Genomic DNA, 25,081 nt, shown 5'->3' with positions numbered 1-25,081 from the left:
TTATGTCTGGGAAATTGTGCAAAAAGCATGCATACTTAAATACTCATGGACCGGAAGTTGCGGTGTCTGTCTCATAAAAAACCACATAAAAATGATGATGACGCCTTGGATACAAGACAAACTCGCTCAGCCAGTGAGTCAGCGGCTAATTATATCCATTTATTCCATACAAGGAGAAGTATATTTATTAGTAGTCCAGCTAATCGCACAATTAAACAACGAACAAATACTTTAAAAATAGCAAAATTCAACATGTATTCACTCTCTGAACTGTTTTGCCACATCGCTAAAATTCTTGAGGGTAATTATCCACGCATCCTTGTAAGGAATGTCGTGATATGGAAGGTCATACTTCGCCGCCAATGCTTTAACTCGGTCCTGTACTAAATGTGCCCGGAATTGTGGGAGGGTAGGAAAGAGATGATGTTCGATCTGGAAGTTGAGCATGCCCATCCACCAGTCGACGAAGGGGGTGGATTTCACATTGGCCGTGTGCGTGAGACCGTATTCGACCCAATGGGTCTGCTCCTCGGTGACGGGAAGGTGGGTGTGGGACAAGGCGAAATTACCAAACATGTAATTCGCTCCGAGCCAGTAAGACAGGCAGAAGGTCCACCAATTGGGGATCATGGAGTAGGCGGCGTACCAGTGAATCGCCATCATCACCAGGTCCAAGTAATCTCCTCGTTTAATAGCGTTCCGGGGACAGATGTAGATTCGCCAAGCCCAGTAGCCAAAAAAGCAGTCCATCGAGAGGAATAGCCAAGTCTGATAAAAAAAACATGTGCACATTATCAGTTTTCATGGCCAGTTCCAATTTATTTGGAAATTCATGATGAGCAATGACTCTTGGACTTACCTGATTTTGAATTAAAAACGATTTCCCTTGATCAGGATTTTTAACAACTTTGGCATTGTATGCTAAAAATGGCATCGTGTTGAGGTCGACGTCGTAATGAAGTCTCTGAAAATGGTGGAATTTATTTCGTTTATTTCTAAATTACTCTCAATAGTTTGGAGAGATCTTAATGATGGGACTTGACCTGGGGCATAGCATGATGTTTGTTGTGACCTCGACTCCACCAGCCTCCCGATAAGCCCAAGAATATCCCTGTGGCAAATTAGTAAATATGTTGTTATGCATAATCAAATTCAATCAGGCAGCTCATGAAATGATGACGCAACGAAACCCGTCACTACCAGACCAGCACTTACCAATGAAGACAGACTCCAAAAATCTGTCCACCCTGTGGTTCCCTGCAAGATAATTAATTCCATCATGATTGATGACTAGTTTTTGTTACTTATGCAAAGTTTACCCGTCAAGGAGTGATGCCCGCCTTCATGCATTAGCCAACCTCCTCGACCCGACCCCATGGCGAAACAACCACACCCAAGAAGTTGGAGGGGGAAGCTCGACGAATTTATTAACAGGACAGCCATCGCCCAAAAAAAGCAACATTCCCACATTCGCCACAGAATGCTCCCGTACGACGGTTCGAACAATCCTTCCTTCGTTATGTCGACAAATAGTTTCGCAAAATCATCCGTCAGTCCGCGATGACGTTTCAGCCTTCCTGGGTCGTCGGAAACTGTTGAATTATAAAATCCAGTAAATTTAGAATTGTTGTAACGAGGTGGAGTTTTCAAAATTTCGAAATTGATAGCCACGAAAAATTATGTACCCTCGGAGTCTGACGCAGGTCGTCTATGAAAAGACTTCAGCATGAGGTTGATCTTGTTTATGAATCGGTTATGAAACTGTTGAATGGCCTGGGTTGCGTCTTCCCCTTTTTCGGTATAGAACAGGATTACATTTCCTCCCGGGTGTCGTTTCACAAATTCCGTGACGTCATAGAAGTAGCCTTCGTATAAAATTTCTAATCGCTTCTCGGCAGAACTCATTGCAGGACGTGTACGTACGTAGGGACTTAAATCTTTTTAAATGATGGAAAACTAAATAACTGTGGACAGCAACGATCAATATGTAAATGCAGAATAATAACTCCACAGAAATATATGCAACTGGATATGTATGCAGTCGATTGGGAAATAATTCTGTCACGTGATTGCGACACTCCCAGAATATCTAGTTCATAGACGGATGAAAAAATTGTATTGATAAAATCCATTAATTTTATATCCTTTAACTCGTGCGATGCCTAAAATTTCTCATGGACGGGAAGTCATTAATTTTCTTATTTTCTGAAATTTTAGAAATTTCTCGCCACATGATGTCAATTGTCTTGTCGCACCGTGAGATTCTTTTTTTTGAAGAGATGTTTGTCCATTTTGGTAGAGAAATACATAAGCGTTTGGATTTATTTACGTGTGACACGAATCATGAAATTATCTTGGAATTTGAGGACAGTTTTTTCCGTCACATGACTAATATGCTTGTTGTGGCGAATATTTTCCCTGAAAGTCCATGCAATTAAACTTACGACTCATTAATTACCTTAAGTGCAAACATAAATATGTGCATAAAATTGAATTCATAAAAATTGCCCATTTACATACATGATCAACATATTTTATTTTTATTTTTATTAAGGTCAAATTGAGGCACGTGTATAGCCTGTCTCAAAATGAAGAGATGGTTGTAGAAAATACTCGTATTTTTTAATAGCTTGGTCCTGGGGTTCAAACTTTTATTATATCATAGCTAAAGTACTGCTACAAGTTCATACCTTGGTTCATTGACATTTGGTTTACAAAATCACGAAATGTATGCACAATCAAACAAAATTATATATGCCCATACATATTATGCAGATTTTGGCTTAAGTTTAACATAGGTTTGATAATAGTAATTGGCAAACAAAATCAGGTATGAAGTCCCTCCGACGAACTGAATGAAAATGGTCATGTTGGACAGAGCGCAAGGGTACCCGATACCTGCAGAATTTAACATAACGAGGGTTAAAATTACTAACTAGGTATACTATTTAGGTGGGTGGAGAGTTCTAATATCCCACTATATGCAAATATTGCACACTATATCGGTGTGAAACAATATGCAAAAATTTCCGTGTTAAAATCACTTTTGAAAAAGTAATGACGATTTTAGTGACGCAAGTCTAGGAATTGTCTCAATGCTTTAATAAAGGTGAAATTTTTGCTTTTGACCTCCTTTACGGACTACACTCTCTCTCCACCTCTGGCGGAGACATTGTTTCGCTACGGTTCTAATCATTGTCCAAAACAGCCGTCCAAAATGTCCAAAAAGCACAAAATGTGTCCAAAATAGGAAATGGAGAAAAATGTTGTAATTTATTTGTTACATTTTTTTAGGTATCACTGTCTTTCAAATATTTGCCAAAATATGCAATCTCCCATTAATTATGAGAATTTTGAATTGTAATACAGCATAATTTGAAAATTTCGTAATTTCTCATAATAAAACATATTTAAACACAAAATTCCGAATAATACTATATAAATTCTCAAAACGACTTAACAAGGAGAATAAAATATATCTACCTAGATTTTCAAAAAAATGTAACGAAGAAATTGCAACATTTTAGCCCTTTTCGGCTTTTTGGACATTTTGGACGGCTATTTTGGACAATGATTAGAACCGTAGCGAAACAATGTCTCCGCCAGAGGTGGAGAGAGAGTGTAGTCCGTAAAGGAGGTCAAAAGCAAAAATTTCACCTTTATTAAAGCATTGAGACAATTCCTAGACTTGCGTCACTAAAATCGTCATTACTTTTTCAAAAGTGATTTTAACACGGAAATTTTTGCATATTGTTTCACACCGATATAGTGTGCAATATTTGCATATAGTGGGATATTAGAACTCTCCACCCACCTAAATAGTATACCTAGTAAGCAAACCTAATAGCTAATGGTTTGTATATATTTTACTCACCAAACATGACCAAAGCATACACATTAGCAAATAGTGTTAGGACAAATTGCCCCATTTGCAGCATCGTAATAATTGAGGATACCGATTTTGGGACTTGAAACCCACCCATTTTGACTGAATAGTAGGAGTACATTATGCCTAAAAAGGGTTCAGATTATACACCAATGCAATGTATAATTACGTAATTAACACTTTTCAGATAAGTAATAATGTCCACTCACTGTGAACACCGTAGTTAAGAATACCACCCCATCGCCCGACAGGGTCCCCGATCGGGTAGAGATAAAACATAAAGATGGCCATCGACATGTGATGAAACCTAAAAAAGTGTCACCTTGCAATGCCTTACATACATACATATGTACATAATCACGATATCCTAGAATACTGAATCTGCAGCACCTTACCAGTGAAGGAATAAGAGAGGAGCTTTTCTCAGTACTATGAAAACCGTGTCTACAAATCTATGTATATCAAACCATATAAATAAGTAAATAAATAACTTCGGATTTAATCCCTGCACTTTGCATGCTACTTACTCAAACAGCTTGGAAATGGTGTACATGAGACCCCAGAACGCCTCCGTGTCAGAGGTGTAGTCGCTACAAAGTAATATTCCAGGTATGAATTTGTACCACGTGAATATATGAATCAGAGGTCAACCCCGCCGAACGTCAGTACATATATTGCAAAATCACCAAAATTTGTCGGCGTTGACCTCTATTATTGATGTACTTACTATGTGCAAACTGATCTGTAGATTCCATCGGGTTGTGTCAGCAAGGCGACAAATGTTGGGAACGTCCTCCAGAACCCAATCGTGGAGAAAATGGCCAGAATCAAATTCCAAGCGATGAGAGGTCGTCTGAGCTTGAAGGGTTTCCGGTTTCTCATCCACCATCTCCCCAAAAACGTTAGAACGACATAACCCACCGAGATGTAAACCACACTCGTCTGGTAACTTCGGATTAATTCCTTGCTTTCGGAAACGTTAAGCCTTTCGAACCACAAGGGTTTCAAATATGTTGTTCTATTGGAGTTGAAGCTCATTTTACTGTAGGGGAACCTATGTCGACTTTGATGACCGCAACTTTGTTTCTATTGCAATCGTGGTGCAAGAAGGAATGAGTAATGTGTTCAATTCTCACTTGCATGTCATTTAGATATTCAACTCGTTCGTGTGAACTTGGTGAGACATAAAATTCGCCGATTAACTTGAGACATGTTAATTTTTTAATGGCCCTTCTAAAAAAATTGCATGTATTTTATTCTGATTTAGATTTTAGATGCAGACTGAGGGGATGTCCATAAATTATGGCACGGCTGAGGGAGGTGTGAGGGTAAATTTTTTACGTAACAGCCCCATTTGCGCCACATGTTAAAAGAGGGTGTAACCCATGACAATGGGGAAGGGTCTGAAAATTCGGAATTTTTGCTTGACACAGGTAATTTAGGGACGTTCCCGTTCCCCATCTCAATTTATACACGAGTTAAAATGAGACTGAGACTGGCACGAAACTCGGCTCAAATCAATGTCAACAAAAAATATAGAACAGTTGACAGTGCAAAATAAACTGCGAAATTTTTCATGGTCGCTGCCGTAATTAATTAAAAACTGAGTACGCATATTTAGTCAGGTAATTTGTAATAAAATAATAATGTTCCCTAAATATTCATTTATCACAACATTTCTCAACTGACAAGAAATCTTCAATTCATTTAGTTCATAAAAGTTTATAAATTTGAAATTTTAATTATTTTGAATTGTATACATGTATCTAATTAATTTTATTAATTCGCAAATAACAGATATTCGACATGACAGCGACCCACTGCCTTTTGTGCTTGACCTCTTTGCCGGACGAAGAAGAGGAATCAAAATTAAATTCTTTGAAAATACAAATTCCAATTAACGAATTGCGAAATTTACTTGTTCCTCCTTCGGTAGTCAGGTCAAATTCAAGTCATAAAATCGAAGAGAACGTAGAATACAATGTGTGTAAAGACTGCTCCCACATTACGGAAGAAATTAGAAGTTTTCGTACTCAAATTTCTGAATTAGAGGTTCAAATTAACAGAAAAGTGGTACAAATTCGAGAAACAATTATTGATTCGTCGCCACCGGAAAATGAGGGAGTGGAGGATTTAATTGTGATAAGAGAGTCGCTACTAGTCTTGACAGGTATGGGAAACTTTGGCAAATTTGAAATTCATGGTTTAGGTGATTGAGTAAGTCCTGTGATAAGATGGGAGGACTTATCTTAAAATCCATACACAATAGTTTAAAATGTGAAATGTAGAAACATATGATTCCGTATTATCAGGTCAGCACGACAACGAGGCGTTAAATTGTGGACCTGTGGAGGCCCAGGTCAAAGTTGAAACGAATCATGTCGAGGATGAATTTTCCAACAATTATTTCGACGATGATGACCTCCCATTCTCACCGGCGAACCTTGGCGAACAAGAAGTTTCACGAGTTAAAGAAGAATATAGTCAAGGAGATGCCAACAACGACGACGATTTTCCATTTCACATTACTCCAGATAACTTTAAGGAAGAAAGTGAAGAAGAGGTTGTAAAAACTAGGTAAATATTTGAATAATTTTTAATTATTTGAAATGATTAATTACAATATTATATACTTTAAGGGGTCGAAAACGGAAAGCGATCAACTATTCAGAACTAGAGCTTTCAAGGCCTAAGAAAATTAAACAAAAAACTACCAAACCGACCCCAATCAAAGCAAAAACTCTACCCCATCATACATCGCAACCCAAGAAAAAAACTGAAAAACTCTCGCCAAAGAAAACACTACAAGTTAAATCTCCTCCCATCTCGAGCGAGTCAGAGGGTGACGAATCTAACCTTTCCGGTGACGAAGACGATGATGACGACGACGAATACGTTCCCTCCGACTTTGACCAACTCAAGAAAAACAATCGCCTCCCCTACAAATGCAACCGCTGTAATTGGAGATCATTTAACACCGAAGAAGAGCTAAACCGTCACTTGGAAAAAGATCATAATTTTCCATGCCCCATCTGTACCTCACAATTTGACAAAAAGGAAGAACTCAACCGTCATCTAAAGAAAGAACACAAAGGTGTGACTCCATTCAAATGTGACGTCGGCGTCTGTAATAAAAGGTTCTGGCTGAAAAAATCTTTCCAAGCCCACATGGTCATGAAGCATGAGTCTGGGGAGAAAATATTCCCGTGTTCGAAATGTGATAAGAAATTCTGCCTCGAGCTCAACCTCCGAAACCATTTGGACCAGCACGACCTCGAAGGGGTCAAACCGTTTATTTGCGACGTTTGTGATGCCAGATTTCTTACCCAGTACCGCCTCACGACACACGTGGAGTACAAGCATAAACAATTTCGGTGTGACCAATGTGGATTAGAAGTGATTACAAGGACAGCATTTGAAAGGTAAACACTGCTGGTAACCAGAATTCTGTTGACTTTGTCCAAACTGAAATGTTCAATTTCCCTCAAAATTAAAGAATAACTTTCTCTTTTCCAGACACCTCCGTCTGCACACTGGTGAAAAGAAGTACAAATGTGACCACTGTTCCGAAACATTTATCGACCCCACCGCTAAACAGCGACACACTTATCGCGAGCACACCACCAATAAGGAAAGGGAGTGTCCAATATGTCACAAAGTAGTGTCCACCATTACCAACCTCAAAATTCATATGGATCGGATGCATGAAAAAATTCATAGAAAGCAGTGTGAAACATGTGGGCAAAAATTCATGGAGGCGTCATCTCTACAAGCGCACGAAATTAGGGAACACGGGAAGGATCCGTTAGTGTGTGAAGAATGGTAAATAAGTAAATTGTCTTCCTGGATTTCTTAACTTTCATAATTTTGAAGGAATTAAAATCTGTATCAATTTGCCAATAGTGGGTCGACCTTCGTGAGCGACAATGGACTAAAACTACACAAGTTAAGACACAAAGGAGAAAAACCGTTTGCATGCGATGTATGTATTGAAATTGTCATACTTATTTTTCGGAACTCATGTAAAACACCGAATTTTTCCACAATTTTTAGCTCTGTGATGCCCGTTTTACATTCACGGGTCAATTAACGCAACACAAGAAATATCACTTGGATGAACGTCCTCATCTCTGCTCTCACTGTGGATTCGGATTCAAAGCGAAGAAACATTTGAATATTCACATCAAGCGGATCCACACTCCTGGATACGTCACCCCCACCCCACATAAATGCCCCCACTGCGAGAAAGCATTTCCCCGCAAGTGCTTTATGGAGGCACATGTCCGCCAAGTCCACACGCTAGAACGGCCCTTCGTTTGCGACCAGTGCGGGAAAGGGTTCGCTATCAAAACCACGTTGGACTTGCACCTCAGGACACATGGCATCGTGGTGGCGAGGAGGGCGAGGGAAAAGTTGCCAAAATCCAAGAGAGACAAGTTTCCTCAAGAAGAAGATGAAGATGGAAACAGTGAATAAAATTAAATCATAAATGTGCATTATTTATATACATATAAAATCAACTTTATTTTATGATGCTGGAATTTTAAGTAAGTAAAGAACATAAATATACACACACAATTTTGAAAAGAGTGAACTCATATGCGTTTATTATTTCCCAATATTTAAACTGTCTTATAAATATAATGACAGCTTAGTAATTATGCGCTTGTATTGTGCATAATCATATTTAACCATAATCCATTTACGTATTCTGTTTTTTTAGTTTGAAACGAGACACGAAATATACAATACACGCACTGTAAAAATCCGGTAGAGTCACATATACTCTCCATACTGGTAATGATTTGGTAGTAATTTCCTACCGGATTGGCAGTAGTTTATTCCGAGTGATAAATTTTTTATTGCCATAACATTACCAATACCATTCCTTATATGTATGTACATATGTAGGCAAATATTTACGACGGGGTGACAAATATGCAACGATGTTGCATATATGTCTTTACATAAATGTCAGTTGCATATTTGTCTCTGCATACTGAAAATTTCCTCACCGTATTTACTCCGGCTAGTAATGATTCAATACCAATTTTCTAAAAGTGCAGTACTCTGTATATTAAATGCAATACACAATTCACATCGAGATTACCAACGACATCGTATAATACGCAATCAAGCTCAACAACTCAATTCGTGTCCCCTTATGAATACAAAAATATGAACCTACCAAAATCTTGAGATGCTGACAACTCTTCACCTGTCTTTTTCTGTAACTCGAACAGCCTTCATCTAATTTTACTGCCCTTATAAAATCTGCAGATTTCCTAATCACATCGCTCATCAAAGGAAATCCTATCTCGATAAACAAAAGAATCGCAAAAGTTAGCGTCACCTCGAGAAATACCAGCATGCCCGGTACTCTCCCCGTCATTTTGACAATCATAAATCCCATCATGACAGAAGCAACGACAATTAGTAAAATAAGTACGGGTAATATTTCCCCGTTGAGCTGATTGATGACTTGATTCGTGACCTGAAGTTGACGATACGTCCCCATTTTTGTCACATATTCGGAAATTTTTCGAAAATTGGACCGTTCAAGGTTAGTCATTCTGTCCAATGTTCTTAGAATTATTAAGAGTATGTTTACACCGCCAATTACAAAGCCAATAATGTGTATGCAGCAATGCATCATGGACGAGCAGAAGAGCAGAATCCTGAAAAGGAGCTTCATTCTCCTGGTTTTTCATCTCTGGGAGAATTAAATTTAGCAACATTTTGCTTCAAAAAAATCTAATATGTAAGTAAATATTCACTGCTGAAGAAGGTGCGTGAAAATGTGATGTCATATCAGAATTATTTTTACGCTTAAATAGTTGTCCATATGCATTAAAACATGTAATTAAAATATCAACAGACGTCAGCAACAATATTGTCTAACCAGTCGTTTTAGTAAATTATATGGATGACAACGATACGGAAATGCAGGAATACATACATATGTACATGTATATATTTATAAATACATACATATATACATACATACGTCTGAAGAAATGTAGTTGTCTTCCACACGTCTACACATTTATCCAATTACTTAAATGTCTAATTGCCCAATTTGACGTCACGTTGTGTAACCATGCATTTAAATTTGTTTGGATAACCAAATTGCTGTCTGACGTTGTATATTTGGAAGGTAAAAGTGAAAGTTTGTCTATGTTGGAAAATTATCTATGTATGAAATCCTGCAATTAAGTATGTAAGCAACTACATGCATACATATAATTATCTAAATGGGTGTCTTCAGAACTGTGCAGTATATGGCGTTTTATTAATAAATTCCTCTAAAATATTTGACACAATTCGATTCCAAATTTTTACTAGCGTGGTAAAGCCTGAATGTGGCGAAGAGCTTGTTGCAAACTAATTTTCAATTCATTTTGCTAAGTGTGGAAATTAACATAAAATCTTGTCCGACTTACTATCCTGGAGTTGTCGATCCAGATCCATCATCGTGGGCGATGATGTTGATAATGTCGTCACCCAGACGAAGATTCCTCCCATGAAGGCAATCCCCCCAAAGTAGCCCATGCTCAAGATGAGACGAGTTGTCACAAAATGTGACGACCGCCTCGAGAATGAGATTTAGGAGCAAATTTAAAAAAAATGCCAGATCAAAGATGAACGAACAAAAACCGAGAATGACGAAGTGGAAGATCTGTTGAACAGCCCAAATTATTTGACCACGTCCAACGCCGTCCGACCTCAGGAGAGATGAGGTCGGACATTTTTTGATCAACGTTCAACGCCAACTTGAACATGAGTGGGATGGTCATTTGGATACATACGATTTGATTGGGGTGAAGTAAGAATTTGTGGGTGAAAAGTCTGCAATTTTACAAGGGATGTGTTATCCGAATATGCAAATGAGAACACATACTTATAACCCAGATACAAGTCTGCAAGTACATGTATACATATAAATATATAGATGTTTATGTACGTTTCCACGAGTAGGTATGTATGTATAAGTCTATTACTTTATTGTATTTCCTTTGCTTCTTGACAGTTGGTATATGTAAATCCTGCATTAAAAGATAATCGCATAATCATTTAAGGTGGTAAGGCGGAAGAATGATATTTTTTTCTTCGAATAAGACATGAAATGCAAACCCGAAAAATTGGGTGGGTATGCAAGTTATATTTATTTGTTACAATTTATAAAATTATTGGCAACTTAGCTAATTTTGTCAGTCACGTAGACGCTTCATACATACATTCATATGCATGCATGAATTGAATGCATGATTTGGAAACGATATGGAATTTGAATGTATAGAATTATATAGAATTTATATAGTATGTATAAAGTATGTATATAGTATGTAGAATGCCAAGAGAAGAAGTGCGAATCACATGACTTTACTCATGTACAAACTTTGTACTTACATACTCGGACCATAAGTGCCCGTACATGCACTTTTGGTGATAAATCAAAAATTATTAGAGCTATTTGCTAGAAATTTTTATGGATGAACAAGGCACTAATATTGTTTAGAAATCATAACTTAGTTTTCAAGATTTCGTCCAGGGGCTTTTATGCAAGACATAGCTCGTGACAGATACTGCTCGCTCGCGGCAAGCGCCATTTTCAGGACAAAAGGTTTTCAGACTTTTCGCCTTTCGAGACAAAGTTAGTAGAAAAAAATTGCCAGATATTTGCTCTACGGAACCCTGACATTCCATTTAGTATGCAGAGGTCAATCAGAAATTATCGCCCTGGATCTGACAGGAGCCAGTTGCATGGAAAATGCAAATCCCTGTTTTTTGCCGCAAAGGGTACAAGTTCAACCAAAGACTTATTTTCAGAGTTTCCAAAAGCTAATAGTTAATCTCATAGACCATGAACGCTTGGATAACCAACATTTGACTTTTCAAGATGCTCTGGTTGGCGACTATTCTGCAAAAATTGTCCAAAAATGGATTCGAACGAATTTTGCTGACTTTTTTCATCCCAGGAACGGTCCTCAGCATCTGTAGACCTTAGTCCTCTAAATTATGACCGGTGGCCAAAATTATAGATACACGTATGTTCTAAATCTCACATAAGCGTGGATGGCCTGAAGTCATCCTAACGAAAGTGTGGAGCACTTATATCATGAAAACGCCGCGTGCCGCGAGCGAGCAGTTTCTGTCACGAGTTATGTCTTGCGTATAAGCCCTTGAAATCTTGAAAATCTTGAAAACTAAGTTATGATTTCTAAACAATATTAGTGCCTTGTCCTTCCATAAAAATTTCTAGCAAATAGCTCTAATACTTTCTGATTTATCACCAGAAATGCATGTACGGGCACTTATGGTCCGAGTATGTACAGCATAATAATACTTAAGAATATGGAGACAGTGAGTTTAAGAATTAAAAAATAATAATTTTGACAGAGTAGAACTAAAAAATACATAATTTGTCTTTTATTAAATACGTACTTATTTTTAAAATTAGCATAACTTTTGTACTTTGCTGTAGGTTTAATCAATTATTCAAAATATAAATAAATTCCTACATGATTCGAGAAATTTTCACTATCAGAATCCGTTGTCTAGCGTGAAAATATGTTATTGGGCAAATTTTTGTTAACGAAATAATTTAATTTACATTTCTTAAAACGCGTCTAATTCCAATTTATTACTTTATTTAGGATTATGTACTTGTCTGTAATTTCGTCACATTTTTCCATCTGCTAATAAACTTCCTCCCGACCAAAATTTCTCCTATCAAACACCCCCCACAAACTGTAAACATAACCCCACATAATTTAAGCAAGGAGAACAAATGTCCACTTGCTGGACGCCCATGCACATTTCCACCTCCACCAGTCTTGGTCCCTGACATTCCCTGTCTTTCCGCCCCAGCCATGAAAATCCTTTCAAAGCACAAATCAATTCCTCCCGATTGCAGATAAGTCATCGACTCTCCAAAACTTTGCGACATGTGGGAATCATAATTCATCGTCGTATAGACAACGTCCCACCGTTCTTTTACCACATTACAGTAAAACGCCGGATAAACCTTGCCCACTTGTGCGATCCTCTGCTTTGTAAATTTTGTCTGAACAGTGTCCGCCGCTTTTCCGACAAATTTGCCACATCGATAGAACTCCCCCTTATCCCCCTCGCAGGCCGGATCGATAAGGAGAAAGTGTTCCCGAGCGGGATTAATTTTGAAACGGAGAAAACTCTTATTATGACGCTGAACGTATGCCTCATAATCGGACGCCTTGTCACAACTTGACCTCACGTAACGGTAGCCCCTCGTCACAAACAAGTCATGATTGGTCTCCACCTGGACGGGTTGAAAGGGCAGGATAATTTCTGACGTGAAGAATGCCACGTAGTAGAATTGGAGAACGAGAAGAGATAACGAAACGATGACGAGCACCTTGGACTTCCGCCACGCTTTCAAATACGGGATGCCCAACAGGCCCCAAAAGATGTTTAGGGCGAACCACGGACTACGGAAGATGAGCGCGATGAGAACCACGTGGCCCAGAATTGAGACCCAGATCAGTATGTCGAAAGGAGCAAGGAGGAAACTGTACGCCGAGGCGGAGTTGACCGTGACGAATTCTGTGCAATAGAAGAAAGATACTTCGTCAATGTGCATAATGCTGTGTCCGTAACGGGTAGATTTTTCTGATGGGGGACTTGGTTCGCAATGGTTGCACACGTGGAGTCTCGGTCCTCTCACCAAATCGTCGGTGGATATGCTCATCGTAAAATTCATTTTGCTGGAGAGGATTCCAAGAAGGACTTTCACAGTGTAGCCAATTGTCCAGTTGGTTTTCATGGAAAGTTCCAAGTTGCGAATAAATACGGTGCTGGTGGGAGATCCGATGCCATCTACAAATGCGGGCTTCCCATAACCCTGAGAATTTAGCCGTTTCATGAGCAGTTTCAGGTCGTGGAGTTCAAATCTGGAATTCGCACGTGTAGTATTAATTCCTTGGGTTTGCACTTGATTCGTTTCCGGACAAAGGTAACAAATTGGTGTCATCGTAACTTGCAATCCTGTATTATTTGGCTGAGCAACGTTACGTAATAATATTAAGTTTGGATGAGCCGTTTGAAAATTGGAAGACTGGAATTGTCTAAAATCTATTTTTTCTGGACTTGATGAAGGTAAAATTAGGAAGTACATTGTCTCCCGGGTAAGCATCCGATTTAAAAGTAGAGCGGATGATATGGAGACGTCCAGTGCTAAAAATAATGTCACGACCACCAAACAAATTCCTCCAGGCAGGGAACTTTTAGTTCTCACCAAATATTCAGGCTTCACTATTGTGACTGGATTTATGTTTCGATTTAATTGTACGTCTAGTTGATTATCTAGAATTTGGGGTTTCTCTTCAGGAAGAACCATAACCACGGAGCAACTTGTCGGCAAATGGAGAGGAATGGAAGAGTAGTAATTTTCCATTTTTGTATGTAGGGTCGCTTTCCAACTGTAGAGCGATGTCCAACAAGAAAATGGTTCTGTTACCCAGTACAAGCTTCAATTTTGAGGGATGGTATGCATTTATTTGCGTGTTATTTCTTGCAACAACAGCGCAATTTATCAAGTTCAACATACTGGCAATGATTTTATACGTAAATACAAAATCGTCAAATTAAAAATTTATGCATGTATACAAACATTGTCCTTGTTATGTTGTGTGTAACCATAGATGCGCGTTTGAGCGAGACACTGACACTTTGTCCACTGACACTCGGACAAAATCGGTGGCACTGACACTTTGTCCACTGACACTCGGCCACAGTGAGCGACACTGCCACTGTGTCCACCGACACTCTGCCACAGTGGCCGACACTGACACTGTGTCCACTGACACTCGGCTACAATGAGTGACACTGCCACTGTGTCCACCGACACTCTGCCACAGTGGCCGACACTGACACTGTGTCCACTGACACTCGGCTACAATGAGTGACACTGACACAGTGTCCACTGACACTCAAAAAAATTGTTGACACCGACACTGTGGACGACACCCAGTGTCCGACACTGAGTGTCCGCGCATCTATGTGTGTAACAATTGACAGTCCATAAATTCATACATAGATAGATAAATCAAATGTGAATCACAAACCATTTTTCCCCTTTTTGTTGGAATAACAAATAATACGACTGAGTGACACATGACGATAAATATCTAGATAAGCGAATATTAATTTTAATGGGGTACTCCATTAGTGGGACTGTCCCGATACTGGCAACCGGTTAACGCTCTAAATAATAAAGACCACCCTTTAATGACACCATGGTGACATAATCGGCTCTATGTATTTATATACGCTGACCTTCTAAAGTTTAGTTTGCCCAGTATCTGTATTTACTTATATTCATAACCGAAGTACAGGAAATATTTTAGAAATGGTTTACATACATATTCATCTTAACAGCGAAAGAAACATTGACATTTAAAAAATCCAATTTAGCGTAAAGTGTATGTATTTACACTATTTACAGGTATACAGGGATTTTCTGCCTTGTCATTGCGCCTTCGTTTAGTCATTGTTGCGATAAAATCTACAAAAGTTAGATAACAACGTCCTTTACTTAACAAAAAAATACCTGCGGCTTGTGCGAATGAGAAGGAGGGATGGTATATAAGAAAATCTAAAATTTCCTTAAAGGACTTTATTAATGTGACATGCTACATTAAACTTAAGCCACTTAGGTGATAATACATAGCTGATAATTTATATTTCACGGCATTGCTGGATAGTTGCCATCAGAGGTGAAATTCTAGAAAAATAGTGACCCATCGTTTATCAAAATTCATTCCAATAATTAATTCATTTCAAAATTACCCGTTCCACGGCCCGTCCTCCGCCGACTCGATTGCAGCAGTCGTCGAACTTCGACAAATCAATAGCTTTGGACAAGCAATAGGTCAATTTATCCTCGCTGACCGTCACGCAGCTTGGATTTGGATTATCAGCGGCTTCTTCTGCACATGTTAGGGTAGCATTATTCCCTTCTGGGCATCGCCACCGGCGGACGGTCCATTTAATAAAGCCACCGTTGACAACCGCAATTGCGACGAGGATGGCGAAAACTCGATGCATGATTGAGGAAATCCAAATATACGACTGCATCATAAAAATAATTGTCCCACGATTTTATCCACAATTTTGGTTGGTTTTAACTAATTATTATTTTTAATCTCATAACCTGGCTTACCTTGCACCGTAGAATTATATTTGTATTTTATCAAGCAAACTCTGGATTTGAGTTTAATGTAATTTGAAACGGTCGATATAACGGGCGATATAACATAACTCACATTACGAAATAAATATCCACATATGCATCAGTTCCTGTGACGGAATGCATTTATATAAACACAATGAAATACATACTTGGTTAATTATGGTTATTAAATTATGAAATAAAAATTCGACAAGACAATACATACTCCATTGTGCGAAATTACGTCTATTTCTGAAATTGATTCATAACTTGCGAAGTGTAAGTTATATAATGAAATTGTATTTTATGTGCTAGCATGAATGGACGGAAACCCTCCAACATTTGTCAATTACCACGGTTCGAGTTTCGGATTTGTAAGAACCCACCCGTGAGAAACACTAACTACATTAATCGTGATGCCATCACGAAAAATATTCCATTGATAAGCAACTACCCATAAAGGTTAAGGTTAAATATCAACCTTTTATGCCATTTACATATGCCCGAGTGAAATGCAAACAGTTGTAATTAGTCTAAGTCTTCACATTATTATCTCAAGGTAGATAAATAATTTCGAGAAAATTTTTCCTCAACATGTCAAAAGTAAATTGAAAGTGATCGTTGCAAAATTTCGGGAGCAGCTTATCATATCGTATGATAATATCATAATACGAGTTATATGCTATCACATTTTGAACCGTCCCCACACTGGTGATTGACACTTAATTTAATTAATTTTCCTTGTTGGAATATGTACATAAATAGGGTCAGTTTGACACTATTGGTGGACAATATTTTGTAAATTGCTTTAAAAATCATTTGCAAATTGAGACAGAATGTCTTCCCATATTTCAAATCGAGATTTCATTTCAGTCACGGTTTTCATATTTGGTTTCCTTGCTAGTTTTGCAACTGCGCAGCTGCTAAAGGCGCAATATTTAGATCCACTTCCAGGCCCAAACCGGTGCAAGTTACCATACTACGAAGGGGAGGATCACATCTATCTATTTGATGGATGTCATACCGTCGAAGGAAACAAAATCCTCCGGTTAACAATCTCAACTGGAGCGTTAGAGTTTGTCGCCAACCTGACCGGCCAAGCTGCCATGATTAACATCATCGGTGACGGTTTTGGGAACATGTATCACTTCACTACGCAGGAAGTCTATAAGTTCGACCCGGTCACGAAAATAAGCACATTCTTGGTCAGACTTCCCGCTTATATTATAGAGGGTGTAGCCCTCAACGACCATGATGGCGATGGTAATTCGATTTATGTTACCGATGGAGATCGCCAGCTTTATTGGCTTGACGTGGTAACAGGAGAATCTGCCGTGGTCACTACTTTTCCACAGGAGGTATCTACATATTTATGTTCTAAGTTTATAAAATATACAGGGGTTCAAGAGGACGCCAAGTAAATTTTAGCAAATTAATTTCTTATCTACCAAAATTTCCAGGCAAGTTTTTCAGTAGTACTTAATTATGGAAAAAACGCGTAGGAAAATCCCGTCTTGTAGTGTCGTTTTTTGAAACACGGTATCCTAAATATATATATGAGGAGAGTGACTTTATCGAGCTTACTCTTAATTTAATGTATTGGTAACGTAACGGAGCAATATAGAGTTGACTTAATTTAGATGGCATTTTTTGGGGGACAAAGCAATATTTATAATTTTAATTCGATGAATAGTAATTTACTGCATTAGGCATTTGTTTAGGTTTCTGCTTATGTACTCACGCATAGGCTAATCCCAAATCTCACTATATATGTGTAAATGATCGACTCAATAAATACTTATCTATTAGATTTACGACGCAGCCGCAAGCCGCGTGGGGAACAAGGTCTACATTTTTGATTCAGGACAAAGTGTACTGAATAGAAAGTCATTGGAGTTGGACTTGGAGACATTTCGCGTCATGCAGGTCGGACCACCAACCCTTCCAATTTTTCACACTCGCCCCAGTTCTGCCTATGATGGGAATAAATTCATTTATATCTTGGGAGGATACCGTCCAAGCTATGGGACGGATCCTGTCTACACAACTGGAATTTTTCAGTTTGATACAGTCACTTTCGAAAATAGATACATCCCAGTGGAACATCTACCTCTGGGGGATGCTAATTTTTTTATGTCCGCCCCTGCCACTGTATTTGTGCCCCGATTAAACAGAATCTACTGCTTTGGAGGATATGTTTGGATTGACTGGGGAATCCCTCCGCTTGACACCGTGTTCTTCATTGACTTGACTCCTTTAGACGCTTAAAGAATTTGGTGCACATGCAATTAAAGAAGCGACACACTTTCGAAAATTTAAAGTGTTCCGAAAAAATTGAATGTTTAAACGGTATCGATTGGTTCAGTAAATACATATAAAGCAACTTCAGGAAATTATATTGTAATTAATTAGAGCTTATTTAAGTCAGGGTTGAAGATATTTCACTTGTCGAGATTTAATTCTACCACGAAATATTCACCTTATCTACATATAACAAAGCAAAGCTCAGATAAATCAAGTGCAGGCACATGATATTGATAACATTTTCACCTATTTGGGTGACACATACCAATTTTTAATTTCAAACCGAAATTAGTCACAGAGATTACTAATAGCTCATAATGAAAGATTGTGAAAATTTTCCTCTATTCATCATATGTATCACCAATGGACATAATCATTTATTGAGTTTCCATTCAAATTCTGATTATCAAGATTAACTTAAAATTTGCATCATAATCCGTGTAACTAAATATGTTATTAAATAATTTCTTCTCATTCCATAAAAATATTCATAAAAAATTAAGAACTTAATTCTACTAGGTTAAAATTCCTGACCAGGTTCAATTTTTACATTTACCACATTACAAATTTCTCCTCCAGCGTCACATACTTCTCTTTTCACCTTATCCATGTCTAATTCTGCATCCAGGTCAACTTCCTGTTTAATCCTTACTCCTGCACCAATTTCCACTCCGGACGCCTCCCCACCAATTTCCTCGTCGTCCAGAATCAGTTCTGTTTTTACTCTCACGAGATCTTGCTCTTCCTCCTCCTCCGAGGACCCATGCGTATTTCTCAGATGGTCAAAAAGGGCCTCGTACGTATCAAACTTCTCCTCACATAGGACACATCTGTTATCCCAAGTTGCGTGACACTTTTGCACATGCGCCCTTCGCCACTCATCAGCATGATACCATCTCCGACACGTGGATACGGGGCAGATAATCCCAGAACAATTTCTACACAGTTATTGAACCTTGAATTATGAATTCTCTTGTCTAAATATGCATATCTCGTTAAAACTTCCACTCACTCCTCAACCTGCACCTTACTGCTGGTAATGATCCCAACTTTGACTCCTCCAGCGGGGGGCCTCTTGATGCAGCTGTCAAATAAAATAAATATAGAATCCCGCATTCATCAATAAATATTAGTACAATTATGGATAATACCCACCTTTCGAAAGTTATATGGCTTCTATATAACTCCGTCGTTGCAAACTCGATCCTACACCTCTCACATCTTTTGTAATTGAGTCCAGTACACCTGTAATAATGGAGTTACATTTACATACATCTGTATTGAATATTTGCTGATTTCCAGCTTTATTAGATTAAAAAGCATACGTTTTTTTTGCATTTTTTAGAACCAGGTGGGAATAAAGAATAAATTAATTGCCGACACGTACCTGTTCAGTTCGTGCCTTAGCAATGATTTCCGTTTTGAGTATGCATTAGTACATGTTTGACAGAAAAAAATTCTCTTGGTGCCGGGACGGTCGTGGGTCCATTTGAGCAAGTAAATCATCATAGGGATAACGAGCGGGGGTGACCTCTATCACGTCATCTTGGGAGGAAATACCTGTCAAAATTAATTAAACCTGGGTTAAATAGCCAGGTCTGGTAATTAACAATGACTGAAGAGTTTTTCGAAGGATCGCATTACATTTTTCATTTTTCTGCTTCTACAATTTCCCCGCAGCTTTACAATATGCTTACCCAGTTCAGAATCCATTCCAAATCAATATATAATTGAAAGTTGAGTTTTCCTGTCCTGCGTTTCTAAACAAAATTTAATTAGAGATATATCATATATAGTGCTGTTAAGAAATCAAAAATATTGTATTATTATTTTCGTATAAATCGCTACCTTCAAAATTTTGATTTAATCGTCCACCCTGCTGGTCCACTGCAAGTAGGTCGAGTACAAGAATTAAATAGTTTTACTAGGTTAATAATTAGTTTTTAATTAAATAAATCTTTGAATTTAAATTTGCTAAATTTGCTTACCCAGTTTCAATTTTCTGTTAATAATCCTTGTGGAGTTAGGTTGCAATTAATACACATGCATGTTAAATAGCACAGCAATAATTAACGTGCTTGAATTAAAAGTACACGTTATGTAACTAGATATCTAATAGTATTTCTTTATTAAACACTTTTAATGATTGTTAACTTTTTTATTAAATTCATTCATCGTTGTAAGATCTAGTGTGTAGTGACAGACTCATCCTCAGCTGGCTGGAGTAGGTTTATTTCCACTTTTTTGCTATCTAAACCCGCTCCTACGCTTGCAAATATTGTCTTGAATTCCATGGTGACAAGTTTTATATGTACACTAGGCTCTTAAGCCCGCAGTGCGGGCTCTAAGCAAAACGATTTTATTATTTTATTACGAAAAACGTTCACTCACGACCCTATGGGCGTGACCACGAAAAACGTTGTCACGACTCTAATTGGGTGTGTTGACGAAAAACGTTGTCACGACTGTAATTGAGTGTGACCACGAAAAACGTTTAGTCACGACTCTAAAGGGGGTGCCCACGAAAAACGTTCAGTCACGACTCTAAAGGGGGTGCCCACGAAAAACGTTCAGTCACGACTCTAAAGGGGGTGGCCACGAAAAACGTTAAGTCACGACTCTATCGGTGTGACCACGAAATTCGTTTAGTTACGACTCTAAAGGGGGTAACCACGAAAAACGTTCAGTCACGACTCTAAAGGGGGTGGCCACGAAAAACGTTCAGTCACGACTCTAAAGGGGGTGGCCACGAAAAACGTTCAGTCACGACTCTAAAGGGGGTGGCCACGAAAAACGTTAAGTCACGACTCTATCGGTGTGACCACGAAATTCGTTTAGTTACGACTCTAAAGGGGGTAACCACGAAAAACGTCCGGTCACGACTCTATGGGTTGACCACGAAAAACATTAGGTCACGACTCTAAAGGGGGTGGCCACGAAAAACGTTCAGTCACGACTCTAAAGGGGGTGACCACGAAAAACGTTAGGTCACAACTCTAAAGGGGGTGACCATGAAAAACGTTCAGTTGCGATTCTAAAGGGGGTGTCCACGAAAAATGTTAGGTCACGACTCTAAAGGGGGTGACCTCGAAAAACGTTAGGTCACGACTCTAAAGGGGGTTACCACGAAAAACGTTAGGTCACAACTCTGAAGTATGGCATTGTTCTAACGTTTTAAGTACGTTTAGGCACTTAAACCAAAAGCCCGCCCTCTAGCGCTGAAAAACAGCCAACATCCGATAGGTGGCGCTGGTAGGTAATTAAAATTAGTAAGGCACAGGTCAAGTGTCAACTTTACCGTGGGGCACAGAGGTCACAGGTCAAGTATAGTGGATGTGCCCAGGTCACAGGTGAAATGTCAAATCTAGTGGGTGTGCCCAGGTCACAGGTGAAATGTCAAATCTAGTGGGTGTGCCCAGGTCACAGGTCAAGTGTAGCGGGTGTGCCGAGGTCACAGGTCAAGTGTAGTGGGTGTGCCCAGGTCACAGGTCAAGTATGATGGGTGTGCCCAAGCCACAGCCACAGGTCAAGTGTCAACTCTGTAAAGTGTCAACTTTATGGGTTGTACGCAGGTCGCAGGTCAAATGTCAAGTCCAGGGGTGTGTGCCAAGGTCACAGGTCAAATGTCAAATCTAGTGGGTGTGCCAAGGTCACAGGTCAAATGTCAAATCTAGTGGGTGTGCCAAGGTCACAGGTCAAATGTCAAATCTAGTGGGTGTGCCAAGGTCACAGGTCAAATGTCAAATCTAGTGGGTGTGCCAAGGTCACAGGTCAAATGTCAAATCTAGTGGGTGTGCCAAGATCACAGGTCAAATGTCAAGTCTGGTGGGTGTGCCCAGGTCACAGGTCAAATGTCAAGTTTAGGGGGTGTGCCCGTTCATTTGATCAAGTCTCGGCAGATCTAAAGGGTGTGTTTCGTTGTTCTCGTGTTCGTCAACGTTTTGACACTTTAGCGAAAAACGCCCTCTAGAAACGAAAAATGTAACATAGTGCCCCACCTGCCGCTAGGTGACATTAGCTTGGACAATGTGAGACACGTGTGTAACCAAGCGCCAAGTTCAACTGGTAACACACACCACTGCACAATTCTTGGTTCTGATATGTACATACACTGCCCTTCATAAGTCTTCGCCCAACATTGGCGCAGTGATATCTCGTACAATTGGTGAGATAACAATTTGAAATTTTGCAAGGTAATAACCAATCGCATTTCTGACAAGATAGGACTCCAAATTTTGGACAGTGATGACCAGGTCAAAGGTTATGAATTTTTGACTTCCAACGCCAAAAGTGACCTACCTCAAGAAATTTTTTTCCTTGGTATTTTTATTTTTAAAAAGTTGGTACAACTCATCCTGAACATTTTGACATGTATACTGCCTCTGTGCGATTTTTGTAAGACCCTCAGTGATTTTTTGAAAAGTACAGTTTTGAAATTTTCTCCCATAAGCGCAATGTTATAAATTTGCAAAACTATATACACTCTATAAATAAAATGCATAAATTATCTCATTTTGATCATATAACATGGCATGAATATGATGGTCAATGTATTATTGTACTGTATTAATTAGGGCAAATAAGTACATATTAATATATTATTATACATGCATATACCTGAATATGTATCTTCAATATCTAATCTGTGTTTCCCTTAAATTTTCATTGCCTACTATCATATCTATAATTTAAAGTTAAATATGATCAATACTATAATAATTCGAATATTTAATGTCTATGTTTTATTCATTTCAGTATAGAATTGTACCGATATTCTCAGAGATGATAAATAATCATAGGTATGTATGTACATATCTATGTACCTATCATAGTTTCCATCGGCCAGATTCTTCTTGGAGAATCGTATAATGTTGTTACATTCGACTGTAATGTTGAATATATTTACACACAGTATTAAAGGGCAAAAACTTAATTAAGGGGTAAGATCGCTATGTCCGTCTCTCCGATAATGCGTGAATGAAAAGACACAAACTTGAATTTTGAACGTAAACTTTTAACGTCAGGCGGCAGTTCAAAGATGGACACTAGTGGCCACACCTACAAAGGTCAAAAAGGCAAAACACGCCAACACGGTCAAAAAAGGTTAAGTTGCATAAGCATATCAATTTGAACATAAACTTAACCCTTTCCCTGGTGATCTCCATTTTGACCTAATAATCGCATGCGAGTGCATTGAAGTCTGCAATATGTCCAATTGGTGACCTGCACGGCTGGTTTTCTGCCCCTATGGGCAAGAAGAAACCTCCTCACATAATACATACATACCTCCATTATAACGTCGAAGGTTACGAAAGGTCACCAAATGTTAAATTGCATGCACACAAAAACATTGAAAACACGTCAGACGTGACAATTTTAATAGATTTTCGACGGGCTAAAACAATATCATATTGTTCCCTTGTTAATCAACACTTTAAATAATTCCATATCGAGATCATAGGAATCAAATTTCTCAACGAATATGGTGCCTATTTAGTTTCGGCGTATTTATGTATTCTTATATATTACGAACTTGTTGCCGATATTAATTAGAGTGTATGCAAACATTCATACTGTGATAATACAGATAATCGACATGACAATATTTCGCCTTGTAACTACATACCAAATAAACAACTTTCCAGGATTTCCGCCTGTTCATTACACATAATTTCTTCGATTTTATCAATATTCAAATTTGGTTCTCTGCCAGTTACTCCTATCTAACATTTTGACCTCATTGATAAATACGCAAAAACGTAAAATATCCAGCATTAATGATCTATATTTTAAAATCATCAAATTCCACATAAATTACACACAATGTCTTCAAGAAATTTCGGTCTGGCCCGGATCCTGGTCCGTTACTTGAAATACGGCGAAATTTTCAGGTGTTTATACACAACTTGGGATCGAACAATGAATCGCGTCATCTTAAAAACAACCCAAGCCCAAAATTTCGTTAGGTTCACTTTAATCTGCCAGTTTTTCTACTTCCTGGCCCAGATCGTGTCCACCGTGAAGTATTCTACCACAATTGCAGATACTTTCGAAGCCGTTATGTTAGTGGAAATCTGTTTTGTTTGCATAACTTTGAGATGGGAGTTTACTGTGGATCACCTCCCAGGTCAACTACTCAATCATGTGATAAGTTCCCCAGGTAAAAGTTACAATTTTGAATTTGAGGTGAGTCGAGCAGCGGTTTTCAAAAGCTAACTCGGTCTGGAAAAGCTCCTCTGTTGATCATTTTTCTCACCTCTATCCCAGATATCACGGGAATTAATGAAACAAAATAATTTATTAACAGGCATGCGGAAACGACCAGGAGAAAAGATGGACCTCAGTGTAACCTTTGTCCAATATATTGTCATCATGACGGAAATATTCACCTTCTTCTCATCCATCCTAATCGCAGCTTTGAATATATTCCTTCCCTGCAAAGCACCCCTAATCTCCTCCCACTTTTGTCAGGATGGATTATCACTGATTAAATTGCATACTCGTCTAGTTTTCTTTGTCATGGAATGCATCATTTCTATTTTATCCCTTATCGGTGGCACTTACTACGGCGTAATCATAGTCTGCTACTGTATTTCATATCAATTCGTGAGATACAAAGATCTGATGAAAAATACGAGAACAAATATTTCTAATATTTTGGCTTATCGTGAACTGCAAAT

General features: G+C 38.5%; 4 protein-coding genes across 5 annotated transcripts; 1 reads left to right on the top strand and 3 right to left on the bottom strand.

Moving 5' to 3' along the window:
• Nucleotides 1-138: 138 nt before the first annotated feature.
• Nucleotides 139-2,025, bottom strand: LOC110846849 (acyl-lipid (8-3)-desaturase-like). Its single transcript, XM_022093724.2, has 6 exons — nt 1,686-2,025; nt 1,320-1,592; nt 1,216-1,257; nt 1,044-1,111; nt 860-964; nt 139-768 (listed from the first exon to the last, which is right to left on the bottom strand). Exons 1-6 carry the CDS (start codon nt 1,903-1,905, stop codon nt 259-261), a joined length of 1,218 nt encoding a protein of 405 aa, XP_021949416.2. The 5' UTR covers nt 1,906-2,025; the 3' UTR covers nt 139-258.
• Nucleotides 2,026-2,633: 608 nt separating this feature from the next.
• Nucleotides 2,634-4,980, bottom strand: LOC110842090 (putative fatty acid elongation protein 3). Its single transcript, XM_022087801.2, has 6 exons — nt 4,614-4,980; nt 4,414-4,476; nt 4,282-4,338; nt 4,096-4,193; nt 3,875-4,012; nt 2,634-2,898 (listed from the first exon to the last, which is right to left on the bottom strand). Exons 1-6 carry the CDS (start codon nt 4,922-4,924, stop codon nt 2,768-2,770), a joined length of 798 nt encoding a protein of 265 aa, XP_021943493.1. The 5' UTR covers nt 4,925-4,980; the 3' UTR covers nt 2,634-2,767.
• A 405-nt stretch (nt 4,981-5,385) lies between these two features.
• On the top strand, nt 5,386-8,476 carry LOC110853422 (zinc finger protein 708). The gene is made up of 7 exons (XM_022101687.2): nt 5,386-5,511; nt 5,684-6,056; nt 6,199-6,463; nt 6,526-7,308; nt 7,403-7,708; nt 7,790-7,868; nt 7,940-8,476. Exons 2-7 carry the CDS (start codon nt 5,693-5,695, stop codon nt 8,360-8,362), a joined length of 2,220 nt encoding a protein of 739 aa, XP_021957379.1. The 5' UTR covers nt 5,386-5,511; nt 5,684-5,692; the 3' UTR covers nt 8,363-8,476.
• A 10,250-nt stretch (nt 8,477-18,726) lies between these two features.
• Nucleotides 18,727-20,651, bottom strand: LOC110863507. 2 transcript variants are annotated; one of them, XM_035846527.1, is made up of 7 exons: nt 20,390-20,651; nt 20,250-20,288; nt 20,099-20,153; nt 19,789-19,961; nt 19,557-19,646; nt 19,414-19,485; nt 18,727-19,339 (listed from the first exon to the last, which is right to left on the bottom strand). In XM_035846527.1, exons 4-7 carry the CDS (start codon nt 19,908-19,910, stop codon nt 18,922-18,924), a joined length of 702 nt encoding a protein of 233 aa, XP_035702420.1. In that variant the 5' UTR covers nt 19,911-19,961; nt 20,099-20,153; nt 20,250-20,288; nt 20,390-20,651; the 3' UTR covers nt 18,727-18,921. The 2 variants fall into 2 exon arrangements, with proteins under 2 accessions (XP_035702420.1, XP_021968534.1); XM_022112842.2 differs by having other exon boundaries at nt 20,099-20,161; nt 20,390-20,650.
• Nucleotides 20,652-25,081: the final 4,430 nt, after the last annotated feature.

This window comes from Folsomia candida, unplaced genomic scaffold (genome assembly GCF_002217175.1).
Source record: "Folsomia candida strain VU population unplaced genomic scaffold, ASM221717v1 Fcan01_Sc001, whole genome shotgun sequence".
Classification (NCBI taxonomy): domain Eukaryota; kingdom Metazoa; phylum Arthropoda; class Collembola; order Entomobryomorpha; family Isotomidae; genus Folsomia; species Folsomia candida.
The sequence above is the reverse complement of the archived record's forward strand: the minus strand, read 5'-3'. Positions and strand labels throughout refer to the sequence as shown.